The 14818-nt window shown below is 38.2% G+C and overlaps 1 protein-coding gene across 1 annotated transcript in view; it reads left to right on the top strand.

The window, feature by feature from the left end:
• The window catches only part of LOC122662616 (26S proteasome non-ATPase regulatory subunit 14 homolog), a 31899-nt gene extending 21648 nt beyond the window's left edge, over positions 1-10251 (top strand). Inside the window, exons 4-6 of the mRNA XM_043858300.1 lie at positions 9042-9218; positions 9314-9481; positions 9984-10251. Of these exons, the coding sequence (XP_043714235.1) occupies positions 9042-9218; positions 9314-9481; positions 9984-10175 (537 nt within the window). The 3' untranslated portion in view covers positions 10176-10251. The remainder of the gene's footprint in view (positions 1-9041; positions 9219-9313; positions 9482-9983) is intronic.
• The last annotated feature ends 4567 nt before the right edge of the window (positions 10252-14818 follow it).

Genomic DNA, 14818 nt, shown 5'->3' with positions numbered 1-14818 from the left:
ATAGAAGTGTGGAAAACCCTAGGAGATTATGGGGTATATTGGTTAACCAATTTGCTTAACATGATTATGAACACAAGGAAGATGCCAAATGAATGGAGGAGAAGCATTGTAGTCCCGATCGACAAGAATAAAGATGATATTCAAAGCTGCAATAACTATAGGAGCATAAAGCTAATGAGTTATACTATAAAACTTCGGGAGATGGTTATTGAAACCTGTTTGAGAAGAGAGGCTTATATTACGGTGAACCATTTTGGTTTTATGTCATGTAGATCCATGACAGAAGCTATCTCTACCTATTGAAGAGGCTCATGGAAAGATATAGAAATAGGAAGAAGGATCTCCATATAGTCTTTATTGACCTGGAAAAAGCTTATGACGTACCTAGAGATTTAATCCAACATGTTCTAGTGAAGAGAGGGGTGTCGAGTAAATATGTTGATGTAATTAAATTTATGTATGAGGGCGTCGTGACTAGTGTGAGATCTGTGGGAGGTCAGGGCAAGGAATTCCGAATTATGATTAGGTTACATCAAGGATCAGCCTTAAGCCCTTATCTTTTTGCGCTTGTCATGGATGACCTAACCAAGAGCATTCAAGACTAAGTCCCGTGGTGTATGCTCTTTAATAACAATATCGTTTGGTGGATGAGACAAAAGCAGAGACTAACGCTAAGTTAGAGCTATGGTGATCAACATTGGAAACAAGCGGCTTTAAGATTAGTAGAACGAAGACGGAGTATATGATGTGTAATTTTAGTCACACTATGATGGATACTGACATGGTGTGAATTGAGGAAAGAGAGATACTGCCAAGTGACTATTTTAGATATCTGGGGTCAATCATAAATAAGGTGACAGAGGCAAGGAACTAAAACTCGGAACTCGACCAGGTTTCAACCCTGGGAAAAACCGACTTGACTCGAGATATCTCGAGATCTTGGTCGAGTTGGTGCATATATATATGTTTTTCAACTCAAAACCTAGTTTTGGTGGGTTTTAGACCTAGTTTGGGTCTGAAACTTGGTACTCAGCCTATTTTTGGCCATTTAAATACAATGACACTATCAGATTTTTCAAAAACAAAGTCTAAATAGGAGTTTCACTTAGTGGAAAACTAGGACAGACACAGGACAAACACTTATTTATGCCTAATATTATTTAAGTAAATGCTTTTGTATTTGTATTTTATATACTTAAGATATTATTCATAAATAAGCAAATACCCCTTATTTGAATCCAATAAAAATAGTTAAAAAATAAATTCCAAAAGGAAAAAAAAGTCAACCCCCCCCCCCCAGTTCAAGAACAAAAACTGGATTTTCGGCGGTAGATGCAATTTTTAACTTTCTAATGCTGGGGTTTTTCTCAAATATAAAAATTTCATAAATCTTAATATGGTAAAACATTACTAAAAACAGTAAGTACGGTAAAATATTCATTTGTTTTGATGTCCAAAAAAATATTTTCATTCAGAGCGATTTTGATAACATTCGCATATACCAAATTAAGTTTGACCGGTACATAACTCCTTCAATATAAATCAGATTTAAGAATCTTGGATTTGTTGGAAAGCTTTGTTGAAATCTGATTATTAAATCTTAAATCTGATTATGGAAGTAGGCTGTTCCATAATCTGATTAGCAACTATAGAACTTTTAGTTTTTAGCAATGTTTTACCATATTAAGATCTATGGAATTTTTAGATTTGAGAAAAACCCCAGCATTAGAAAGTTGAAAATTGCACCTACCGTAAAAAATCTAGTTTTTGTTCTTGAACTGGGGGGGTTGACCTTTTTTCCTTTTGGAATTTGATTTTTTAACTATTTTTATTGGATTCAAATAAGGGGTATTTGCTTATTTATGAATAATATCTTAAGTAAATGAAATGTGATATTAGGCATAAATAAGTGTCTGTATACCAAGGTTTGCATAGATAGGTGTCTATATACCAAGATTTCCCACCGAGATCTTGAGATCTGACACTTATATAAAGGAGTTTGGGTCGAGTTCTCAAGATCTCGCTCGAGTTGTTACACTTTTTCAACTCGTATGCCATCTCATTTCGACCTTGGGAAAAAATGAGATCTCGCGAGTTTTAGTTCTATGCATAGAGGAGATGTTTCACAGAGAATTGAAGTGGGATGGATGAAGTGGAGAGGTATATCCAGAGTACTGTGTGACCGAAGCATTCCTTTAAAGCTTAAAGGAAAGTTCTATAGGACTGTTGTACATAGTTATCAAGGCGGCACGGCGACCACAGCATTTGGGGGCCTTCCTAAGCGCCTTGGCGATCGGGCCGCCGCAAGGCGTCGCCTTGGCGAACAAGGCGTTCTAATGTTCTATTTTTTTATATAACCATTTTATTTGGCACAAATAGCATATTAAAAATTATATAATTCTACTTCTTTGTCAAATAAATATTAAAGAGTCAAACAAATGCAAGATATTCATCCAAAAAAATAAATTAACAAATTAAGTTCATCATATTATCATAGCAATATAGCATATAAATATGAAAGTATGAAACAACATTATAAATTATTAAATATAAAGCATAAAGGGTTGGTAAATTATTATACTTATCTTTATGATGCCAAAATGAGTGCTTAGGCAATAGGCCCTAAGGTCATCCACTATATTTCTACTCATGCGACCCTGTCAATCAATACTCAATAAAAGAAAACATAAAATAACCTAAAATAGTAAAATGCCAAAATTAAGTTATCATTAAAGCTTAACATTCAAATACTTAAAGTGAAGAAAAGTCTAAAAAAAACCATCCAAATTCTAATCAGTATTACACTACTTCAAATTTCAATCCCAATTAAGTATATTCAAATCATCTTCTTCCTCCTCTTGATTGCCCACAACATTACTTTGTAAATCAAAATCATCCTCAACATTTTCATCATCACGCACATCCACTTGCTCCAACTCCAACCCGAACTCCAGCTCGTCATCTGAAGGCTCCTCACCCCTCCCCCTACTGCGTCGTGAATAAGAGGTAAATGTTGGAACCGCTCCACTGGTTGATGGTCCAGACCTCCTTGCTCTATTGGTGCAATGAAATGATGAAGATGCTCCAAAAACTATTGATACAGTTCTCCAAGTGAGATCATCCCCAGGATGAACTAATTCATCATCTGATACGCCAGTCATCCACTCACTACTCCAATCTAGATCATCAAGCACCAGTGGATTAGAATTTCTGCATTGTTCCATTTTTTCTTGGAACCTTACTTGAAGACGACGGTTATACTGGATGCAGACAAGATCATTTAAACGTTGATGCTTTAACCTATTCCTTTTCTTGGTGTGAATCTGAAGAACAATTAACAATATGCAAATATCACTTTTATTCCTTAAATCATTCTTTCATAAAACTACACAAAAAATAAAAAATTAAAATTAACTTAGTAGTAAAGGACTCAATTACTCATAAACTCAAAAATGCTCCAATTGCGCTCACAACCAGAAGATGAGCAACAAAGGCTAAGTAAGCACCTTGCAAGCTTTGTAAGCTCAGGTGTAGAGCTTCCATGTTTTTCCCACCAAATGACTATAAATATGTATATAAGAAAAAATATAGATTAAATTAAAATCAACATACAAAAGTACAAACAAGTGAAACAACTAAACAATATAAATTAAAAAGAAAATTACTTACTAGGACTCAACTTGTCCTTTTGTCTAATCGCCATCTCCTTTGCAAAACTTCCATTACTTCTAGTATAAGGAGCAGATTGTTCACTGATCTTGTCTTGCAAGGTTGTATCAGGCACCATCATTGCAAGAATATCATTAAAGGCATCATTTGCTTTATGCATCAAGGAGTTGGCTAAAGATTCATCTGATTCATTCTCAATTGCACTAAAGTATTTGCTTGGATTGAGGAGAAATGCCGTCGAATATATTGGTCTCTCCATCTGACTTGTCCAACTCCTATCAATAATTTTTATAATCTTCTTCCATTTTCTTTCTATGTCCTTAAAATTTGATTTTATGTTTTTTTTTGCCTCTTCCATTGCAATACTTCAGGCAATGCAGGCCTCTCATCTCCATCTACTATCCTTGATACTTGAAAAAGAGGCAATGATGCTCTCAAGCAATCTTGCACACCATTCCAGAAAGGTGTGGAAATAAATAACTATTTCAACATTTTGCTTCCCTGCCTCTGTATGTATCCTCATAGCTTCAAGAAGGCGAGTATGCCTATAGATGAAGCTAGTAATTTTTCTCCCCTTCAATATCACAAACCTGTATGTTTTTATATTGCCTATCTCCTCCATCATAAGGTCTAGGCAATGAGCTGCAGATAGAGTCCAATACAACTTCTTTCTTTTCTCCATTAATAACCTTCTAGTAGCAACATAATTGGAAGCATTATCAGTTACCACTTAAACCACATTCTCCTCTCCAATCTCCTCAATTTTACTATCAAGGAGCTCAAATAACATTTTCGCATCTTGTATTTGACTTGATGCATCCACAGACCCCAAAAAGAATGTCCCCTTTGTATTGTTGACAAGAAAATTAATTAAGTGCCTTCCTTTCTTATCTGTCCACCCATCAGACATGAGAGTGCACCCTTTCTTCCAAGAGATTTTGTGTTTCTTTTTTATTTCATCAATTTTCTCCTTCTCAGACTTCAATAGAGGAACCCTATAATCATGAAATGAAAGGGGCTTGAAACCTGGCCCATACTGTCCAATTGCCTCAACTAACTCTTCAAAGCTTCTTAGCTTCAAGGCATTGAATGGAACACTGCTTTCATTAGCCCACCTTGTGAAGTAAGAACGAAGTTTATCTCTTTCCTCCTCTGATCTTATACGGTTCTCCATTATAGTCTGTTGGGGACTTTTACTGTGCCTTTCTGCAACAACCTCTCAGGAGTCCGCCTCTTGACATGAGCATCCATGGGATCCCTTACTTGTTGTTTGACTATGGTCTGAATGACAACTTTCTTTTTTTTTTAAGTTGTTCCAGAGCTTGGGATAAGGCTTGAGCGCCCCCCCCCCCCCCCTTGGATCTAACTCTACATGCCCTTCTTCGGCCCCTTCCACAGGTAAAGCTGCACCATCAACATCCAAATCATCCAAATTTTCCATCCTCCTCTTCTTGTTTTTCAAGAGTGCTTCTCTCATCTCTGTAGCAATTGTTGTAGTTGTCTTTGTGCACTTGGCTACATCTCCATGGCCAACAATCAAGTGTTGCTTCAATCTTTTTATTCCTCCCTTGGTATCCACCCCACAAAGGATACACTTGACACAATTCTTATCTTCTAAATTAGGCCAGTATCCGTACTTCCACCCAGGATCATTAGACTTAGCCTTCATTTTTGGATCCTTGCTTGGATCAATCCCTGACCACGCTGTACTTATATTTTCAGCCCCACTACTACCATCAACATTGGCCATTGTACTCTCTTTGTCTGATGTCTAGTTGTCTACAATGACAGAAAATAGAAAAAAAATAAAAATATAGAACTAATGGAAGACTAGAAGTACTACAACAGCACAAACAATATGCACCTTTTTTATGCAAAAGGTTTAATTAAGAAATATGACATCCTAGAGCATGGTTGGAGAAGTGTTGGTACTGCTTCAAGTTGCAATATAGTGCCAATGTGTCTAAATATGTGCAATCATGAAGCCACTATGGTCCAAAAAACAAACCCAAAAGGGTATAACGTAAAAATGGGGAAATCAAAATCAGGAAGAATCTGCATTTAAATAAACAAGTAAGAGGCAGTGGAGGAGGGGGTGAAGATAATGAATAATTAAAAAAATTTAAGGGAAAGGATAATATAGGTATAGTGGAAGAATAAAAAGCAAAGTGTTTCAGATCATTTAAAAGCATAGACACGGACTAGAAATTCTATCCAACAATCAGAAAACAAAATAGATTTTTTATGAACAATACAATCATAAACATAAACAACTATGTTCGAACTTCCAACCCCATTGTAGCAGATCTATGAAGTATGAACAATACAATCATAAACAACAGTACTCTAAAGGACTAAAACAGGAATTAATGGATTACGAATTGAAGAAAGGTTTCACTCCATTCCCAAAGAAAGGCAAGACTATTGAACTTGCAAAAGAAAAAGAAGAAAACACAGAGATAACCGGAAGAAACTCAGAAAGGGAGTACTAGAAGAACTGAAACCAAAAAAAAAATCAAAACACTTATTGCAGTGCTGGCCGGAACATGTCGCCGGAGTAAAGGAAGACAGCCAGTTTCTGCTACAAAAGGAAGAAATAGAAAGATGTGGTTAGAAGAAAAGGGTTTGGACTTCGAATATTAGAAGAAAAAAAAAAAAATAGAATGCCCAAGTGCACAACAGTATAATACTTACCGGTGGAGGCAGGAGATGTCGCCGGAAACCGGTGGGGGTGGAGGCGAGACTCTGGAGATTGAGATGTCGGTGGAGAGTGAGACTGGAGAGATAAGACCGTTAGAAAGGGGTTTAGAAAATTAAAACTTGTTTAGAAGGGTAAAAAAACACGATACTTATAGACTGGAGATGTCGTCGGACGCAGGTGGAGGACCGGAGGTTGCTTCTCTCGCCGGTGGGGGTGGATGCTGGTGATGGGGGTATCGGTGGAGAGGAGAGGTTAGAACTTAGAAAGGGAAAGGGGTTTAGATTTTAGAAGGAAAAGGGGGGGGGGGGGGAAACACGATACTTACAGACTACAGCAGTATAGTTAGCCTCTCCGAACGCCGGTGGAGGATGGGGACTGCGAGGGAGGACTGAGAACTTGAGAAGGAGTCGAAGGAGTGAAGTCTAACTAAGAACTGAGTGACTGTCTGAGCTCTGAGTCTCTGACGGAGTCACTGCAAGTCGTTGCCTCGCCTGACGCCGGTGGCCGATGAGAACTGAGAGGGAAGCCTCAAAGGACTGAGGTCTCAAGTCGCCGCTGCTTCTTTTCTCTTTCGGCTTTTGGTATGTCGTGAAGCCGGCGAAGGTGAATCGATTAATTCGATTTGGTATTTTGGTAATTTGGGTATTAAGGTTTTGTTTTTTTATTTTAAGTTTAACATATGATTCCTTGCTTCTCAGAACATGGAACTAAAAATGTACAATTAATGAAATATTTCCAACTAGAATAACTTATAAAGACAAAAAAAAATTTAAAAACAAAAGTAAACCAAAAAATGGGCCTAAGGCGACCGCCCAGAAGAAATGGCGTCCCAAGGCACTTAAGGCGACGCCTTGGTGTCTAAGACGCTCGCCTTTGTGTTGTACAATAAAGCGACTAATCGCTTAGCCCCTGTATAACCGCCTGAATGCCATGGTGCCGCCTAAGCGACGCCTTGATAACTATGCTATTGTATGACCGGCCATGATGTATGGGGTAGAATGTTGGGCAGTTAAGAAGTGTCATATTGAGAAGTTATGTGTAGCAGAGATGAGGATGTTAAGATGGATGTGTGGAAAAACTAGGAAGGATAAAGTAAGGAATGAACGTATTAGAGCTGACTTGGGAGTTGCCCCGTTCAACGACAAGCTTCGAGAGAGTCGTTTGAGGTGGTATGGTCATGTTCAGCGGAGGCCTTGGGACGCCCCAATAAGGAGTGATTTGATTCCGATTGAAGGAGCTAAAACAGCTAAGGAGAAGCCTAAAATGATCATAGGAGAAGTTGTGAGGAAGGACATGCATAGTCTAGGTCTTGTATCAAGTATGACCTCGGATAGGACCTATTGGAGGGCAAGGATCCATGTAGCAAACCCAATTTAGCTGAGATTTTCCTGAAATGCTGGGCTGTGCTTCTTTCGTCTTACTTTCATCTTTCATTTGTCATTTTCCATTTTGCATTTCTCATTTTATTCCCCATCCCTCTTTTCCCATCTCTTCATTCCCTTTTTTTGTTTAGACCCGAGTTTTACCTACTTTGTGTTATTTTGTTTGGATCCATGTAGTCGACCTCATTAAGTTGGGATAAGGCTGACTTTGTTGTTGTAGTTACAGATTTTACGTTGAAGGGTTATTCATCATTATAAAGTAGCAGGCAGAATGTTCGTAATATTGGTTAAAAAAAAGGACAATGAGTAGAAACTGAGCTCTGGTTTGGTCTTGTCCATGCATTTTGTCATTGATTGGAGATCGGATGGGTAGCTGACCCTGCTGTCTTGCAATGTTAGTCTCTATCTCTCTCCTCCCACTATGCAGTCTGGCAGCATTCATTTCCCCTTGATTTTACGAGGAAAGTTGTGGGGGAGTGTACCACCCACACCCAGACACAGTGGGGGCGAAATGACTGCTCCGCCCCCTATGGAAGGCGGAAAACCCACCCCCCATGATGCTTCTGCTCCCACTCTCGCGCGCAGGGCCACGCTCCCCCTTTTTTATTATTTGATTTTAATGGGCTGTTTGATTTTGATGGGCACAGGCCCATTAGGTTTATAGACCTTTTTACATAACAGATGAAGCCACAAATCGGATTTGTCTTTTAATCTTAAAAAAAAAAAAGATGCCGTGAATGAGAAGGTTGTAAGGTTGACTTACCGTGCTTGTCTTTCTCAGATTCTCCCATCCTGTGGTAGTCCTTTTTGCTCCATTGTCATTCTTCTCTTGATGGTAGTACTATAAGCATGCCGCCTGAACCAATAAATGTGAGTTTTCCTTGGTGGTTTTTGTTTTAATAGTTCTAGTTCCAATTTAGATGGCTGAGCCATGTGTAGGATGATATGCAATTGGGAATTATTTCATTGGTGGTTTAAAGCTGTTTTGTGGTGGCCTCTCCAACCCTTATTTTACCTCCACCTCTGTGAGCTTTTGCCCTCTTTATCTCATTGAAGGTTGACGAGTGTGTCCCAGCATTTGTGGGATCTATTTACCCTCTGCTGAGTTATATAGCTTTATTTTGCTTAGGCTGCTTCTTAGTTGGCTTCCTTTGGTTCCTGGCCACAGTACTTGTCTGTGTGCACTGTGCACAGGTTCCCTAAATCTTTGCATGATTTTGTTTTGTAGTTGCATTTGTATTAAATGCTAATCCTGCAACTTAGTTGCTTCCACCAATTTTCTCTTGCAGAGTTTTGAAGCTCTGAATCAGCGAGCTGTTGCAGTGGTGGTTGACCCAATCCAGAGTGTTAAAGGAAAGGTAGTTATTGATGCCTTTCGATTGATCAACCCACAAACGATGATGCTCGGCCAAGAGCCACGCCAAACAACGTCCAACCTTGGTCATCTCAATAAGCCATCTATTCAAGTAAGTTGTTAACTAGTTGTACTGTCATATTCCCTCAAATTTAGCCTTTCATGTACTAAACCGCCACCCATCCTCCCTCTTTTAATTTTTATCAGGCTTTGATCCATGGGCTGAACAGGCACTATTACTCGATAGCAATTAATTACAGAAAGAATGAACTTGAGGAGAAGATGTTACTGAACCTACACAAGAAGAAATGGACTGATGGGTTAATGCTACAACGATTTGATACTCATTCCAAAACCAATGAACAAACTGTTCAGGTAAGTAGGTCTCTTTGCATTCCTCTCTTAGTTAAAGTTAACCTGGAGAATACAAGTGATTGGTTCCCATTCTTGGTCATGGGCGTGCATAACATTGACACTAATTCTTAGTTTGATTGTACTCTTTGCGTTCTATGTATTGCTCTCCTGAGTGAGGGATGCGAACATGGGAAATCAAAGAACAAAAAGTTGGAAAACAATAGAAGAAACATGTATGAATTAATAATAAATCAAGAATTAACATGATCTTATTTTTCAACAAGAGAAAAAGGGATTTTAATATGACTGTCATGATATTTATACCATGAAATTCTCTGTTATGGTTGCATCTTTTTTGTGTTTCATAATGATGAACCCTAGTGCCCTACTGGTACCTATCAGGAAGAGGTTAGTATGGGAGTTATAAACCACAAATTTAGATAATTTCTTGGCTGATTCTTGAGAGCTACTTTTAAAAATTAATTCCCTTCTTGTACTCATTTGACTTGTTGGGATTGAGCAGGAGATGCTTAATCTGGCCATCAAATACAACAAGGCGGTTCAGGAAGAGGATGAGTTACCTCCTGAGAAGCTGGCAATTGCAAACGTAGGCCGGCAAGATGCCAAGAAGCATTTAGAAGAACATGTCTCTAACTTGATGTCATCAAACATAGTTCAGACTTTGGGCACTATGCTAGATACAGTTGTATTTTAATGATGGTGGGCAAGTGTTGATCAAGATAACAAGGTTGTTGTGCTCCTCCCAATCGACTTTCTACTGGTATTCAAGAACTAGTGTGTTATATATAGTTCACATTTTCCTATTATCCACACTTTTGTAGATGATTCCAGTAGATTGGGGGCCTTCGATTGGTGTCAGATGGGTTGACTTGTGTTTTTCGTTCTTTTTCTTTTCAATTCTTCTAAAACTCTTTTCTATCTCATGTGTAAGAAATGTATGAACAATTTTTTATTCCTGTGATGGTAAATGTGTTAATTGAACTTCATTTCTTAAGCATCAAGCAGTTCAATTTTTACATGCAGTAGGTGATTGACTTAAAAAAAGGTACAAAAAAACCCTTCTCATGGTCAAAACTCCTTATCTTGGTAGAGAATTGGGCCAGTTAAGCATAGGTATATATATTTTCATGTACAAGATTGTGCTTTCTTCAGTGAAGATTTAATTGCAGGCCTCTTGTTTTGTGGTAATTCATTTTTAAACGTTGCGTGCTAGAGCAGTTGTCTGGGAGAAATTACAAATTTATACACTTCTTCATACCTCTCATACTTCAATCTAATTGTCTTAGCCCTACTAGCCAAATAACTAACAAACCTCATGAGATTGTTATTACAGGTCTTCAATGTACAGTATGAAAAACTCACAGAATTTTTAAATCTGAAGCAAAGTTTTAAAATAGTCCCCATGCCACACTGTAGTACTTGTAGCTTTTGGAATGAGATTCACCAGCTTTTCATCTACCAGCCACACTTCTTTGGGTAATTTACACATACCACCCCTGAGGTTTGGCGAAAGTATAGTTTTACCCCCCAATTTTGGGTAATTTTGCATACCTCCTTGAGGTTTACAAATGTTAACACTTAAACCTATTCCGTCAGTTGATCACTAACAACGTTAAAAATACGATGTAAATTGAAAAAATTGCCCCTGTCAATTGGGTTTCAAAACCCTTTCAACCGTTTAGGACTTTAGGTTTTGAAATTGGGGAAAAATCCCCAAATCAGAACCATTTCGCACCTGCAACTCTTATTCCTCCCCACTCGTGACCACGGCGTTGAACCATGACCATGGTGTTGAGCTTGTAATCGATCTAGCGCAAGTAAGAGAAAAGGGAAAAGAAGGGAAGGGCCAACATTGTTGGACCTGCAACTTATCCAAGCTCGGTTCGTGGAGCACCATTGCTGGACCTGCAACTTCTCCAAGCTCAGTTCGTAGACCACCATTGTTGGACCTGCAACTTCTCCAAGCTCGGTTCGACCTGCAACTCCGCCAAACATTAAGGTTACCCTAGCATTAATTGGCTGTAAGTAATGTTTATTTTTGTTCTTCATTTGAAATGCTAAACTGAATTTATGAATGAGCATTGTTTCTGATTTTTTGAAATGTTGGAAAAACCTAATAAGCTTGTGCCCTCGTATATGAGATTTGAATCCCAAAATTGGTATATCTGAGTCCAATTGATGTCCCTGAGTAAAGCTTAGTACTCACTGAAGCCCAAAATTGCTATGTAGAATGCCCAAAATTGGACAAACATCAAATGTAAAAGTTGACCATTACAACCCTAAGTAAATTTTGCAACTTTCATCACTTAACAGAGGCCTATATGGATGGGTCGAGCCTCCCTAAAAGCTGACCATTTCAGAAATATAAATTTAAGTAAGCTAATGATTTGATTCAATGTTATGTTTGCAGGTAAAATGTCTTATGCTAGTGTCAATGAGAGCCATTCAGGGTACCTTAAGTTTGAGAACAAACTGTGTTTTTGTAGGAAAAGAGCTGCTCTGAGGATCTCGAACTCGACAGACAACCCAAATAGGCTATATTATTACTGTGAAGACAAAAATAAGGGAGGCTGCAACTTCCTCCAAAGGTGTAGTACCATTAGTGAACTAGGTCAATTTAGCCTCACCAATGTTCCAGCTCCACATCCAGGTCCACCAAATACTGTGGTTCAAATTAGTGTAGAAGAACAATAGAGGATGGAGCAACAGAGGAGGGATCAACAGAAGGAGGAGGAAGAATTCTGTAGGTTTAAGAATAGAGTGATTGACCTGGAAAAGTCAAATGCTGCAATAAAGATGTTTTGTCAAATGATGGTTGCTTTGTTTGTATTGAACTTTGTTGTAATTGTTCTGAAAAAATGGAGTGTATGGGGAAGGGCACTTAATGTATGGAAAGGGGAGTTTCACCTAATGTATGGGAAGGGGATGTTCAATAAACATGGTCTTGTTAGGTATTTTGAAAGTACAATTTGCTTTCAATGAATGTTTCAGAATTTTAGTGTATGGTATTTTGAATTTAAGGTTTAAAATATTGCAACCCAAGTCCAAATGGGTGAAAAGCTTTGTACAAGAGCCAAAGATCCAGCAAGAAAAAGTAGTAGCTCTGCTGTTTGGTTTTGGTCTCTAGTATATGAGAAGCTTTCAAATTTTTGGATAAAAACCAGACCATTCTCAAACCAAAACATTGCTCAATGACAAAATTTGAGATAAAAATCAGACCATTCTCAAACCATTACGTTACTAATTGTTTTCCAATCAAATTGGTCCATCCATCAAATTAAAAACATCATTTGCAAACATAATACAAACTGTTGATCCAAATCCAACTCAAACCATTATATTTCAAAATGTTTTCCAATCAAATTGGTCCATTAAAATAGAACTTGTTCAATCTCATAAGCCAACCCATAGCCTTGGCTTCTCTGGAATGGTCCTAGACAACAACTTCACTTCAGCTCCACCAACCTTCAGCTCCAAAACATTGCACCTCCAACACAACTCATCAGCTCCATGGACTGCTCTTAGACAGTAACTGAACTGTACATGGCAAAAACACATATCAATGGAACTCATGCACCTATTTAAACTGGCCAATAATTCATCAAAGTAAATCACATCTTTTGCAGTTAGACTGATCCTAGTCAGCAACTCCACTCACCATCTCATTGGGTAGCTCTACTAGTTCTCCTTACCTTCTCTTTCATAGCCTTGGCTGCCATCCTTTTTTGAATCACATGTTGTGGAGTTGTAGATGACTGTTGTGAGGATTTGGGTACTTTTTGAGAGGATGATGTATCATCAGGTGTATCAGTCTTGGCTTTCCTCTGCAGTTGCATCAACAAAACATATATTTAAAATTTCAAAGTTTTATGTACAAAACTCTAACATAAAAATAATAATTCAGTTAATAGTGCTACCTTGACACCAACATTCTGCTGAGGGGACCTTTGCTGAAAGGACCTGGTTACCACCTGAGGGGACCTCTGCTGAGAGGACCTGGTTAATTAACACCTAAGAAGACATCTGTTCAGGGGACCTATGCTGAGAAGACCTGGTTACCACTTGAGGGGACATCTGCTGAGGGGACCTATGCTCAGAAGACCTAGTTACCACCTGAGGGGACCTAGGCTAAGAGGACCTGGTTACCACCTGAGAAGATGTTATATCACTACTTTCTTTCCCCTATAGTTGTATCAACAAAAACAAAGAATTAAAATGCTAAACATTTATGCACAAAAGTCTAATTGGAGAATGATAAAATTTAGTTAAGGTATCTTATTCTTAGAGGAAGATTTCCTCCTCTCAGCAACTGGACCTCCTTTGCATGTCCTCCTATTGTGATCAAATGATTTACATTTACTACATCTTACAGTACTAGACCTTTTCCTAATGTCTTCTTTAGGTGCCTCATCTTGTTCTCTCCTCCTTGACTTATTTGGTCTGTCAATTGACCTCTTCATTGGTGGAGGAAATAGGGATCTGTCTGCTAAAGTGTTTAAATCAGACAATGGATCAATCATTCCCTCTTGAGCCAGTAGATATCTGTTTGTTGTGTAGTATGAATCACAGTATTGCAGAAGAGGCACCCTATTAAATTGAATGCATGCCCCCACATGTTTACATGGTAATCCAGTTGCCATGTAGATCCCACACTCATAGAAGTTATTTGCCATGTCCACTACATACCTAACACTGTTATCTTGTACCTTATACTTATCTCTTCCAGATAATGTTAGTCTACAAGACCGGACACTTTTCTGCAAATCATCAAGTTTTTTCTTCATTTTTGGAGTGATATATAGTCTCGTCAAAGTTACAACCCCTTGAATACCTTTTTTGTAACCTAGCCATCAACTTAGATCTGACTACATCGATTAAGGTAAGGACTGGCTTATCCTTGCAGGGTCTAACTCAATGGTTGAATGACTCAGTCATATTGTTGGTTATTTGATTACTCTTGTCTCTGTGATCAAATGCATGTCGACTCCACATACTAACTGGAGTCTTCATCAACCAATTATATGCATCCTTCGTTTCTGCTTTCATACCATCCATGGTCTTTTGAAATTGAAAAACATTGTATACTTTGCTGGTAGCCCCGAAATAACCCCGTAATGCGGGCCCACCTCCAAACACTTTCTTGAAATTGTTGTATAGATGTCTGCTATAACATCGATGGTTTGCTTCTAGAAAGATGGTTGAAATTGTTTCAATTAGACCCTGTACAAAATATATTGATTCACATCATATTAATAATCATAAGTAAGGGATCTTATCAAAATTTATAAATTTGAACTTAAGCTTAAGAAAAAGATTATACCTTCTATTTGTCAGTCA

This window comes from Telopea speciosissima, chromosome 5, assembly GCF_018873765.1.
Source record: "Telopea speciosissima isolate NSW1024214 ecotype Mountain lineage chromosome 5, Tspe_v1, whole genome shotgun sequence".
NCBI lineage: Eukaryota > Viridiplantae > Streptophyta > Magnoliopsida > Proteales > Proteaceae > Telopea > Telopea speciosissima.
Note: the sequence above shows the minus strand (reverse complement) of the source record. Positions and strands in the feature narration are given on the sequence as shown.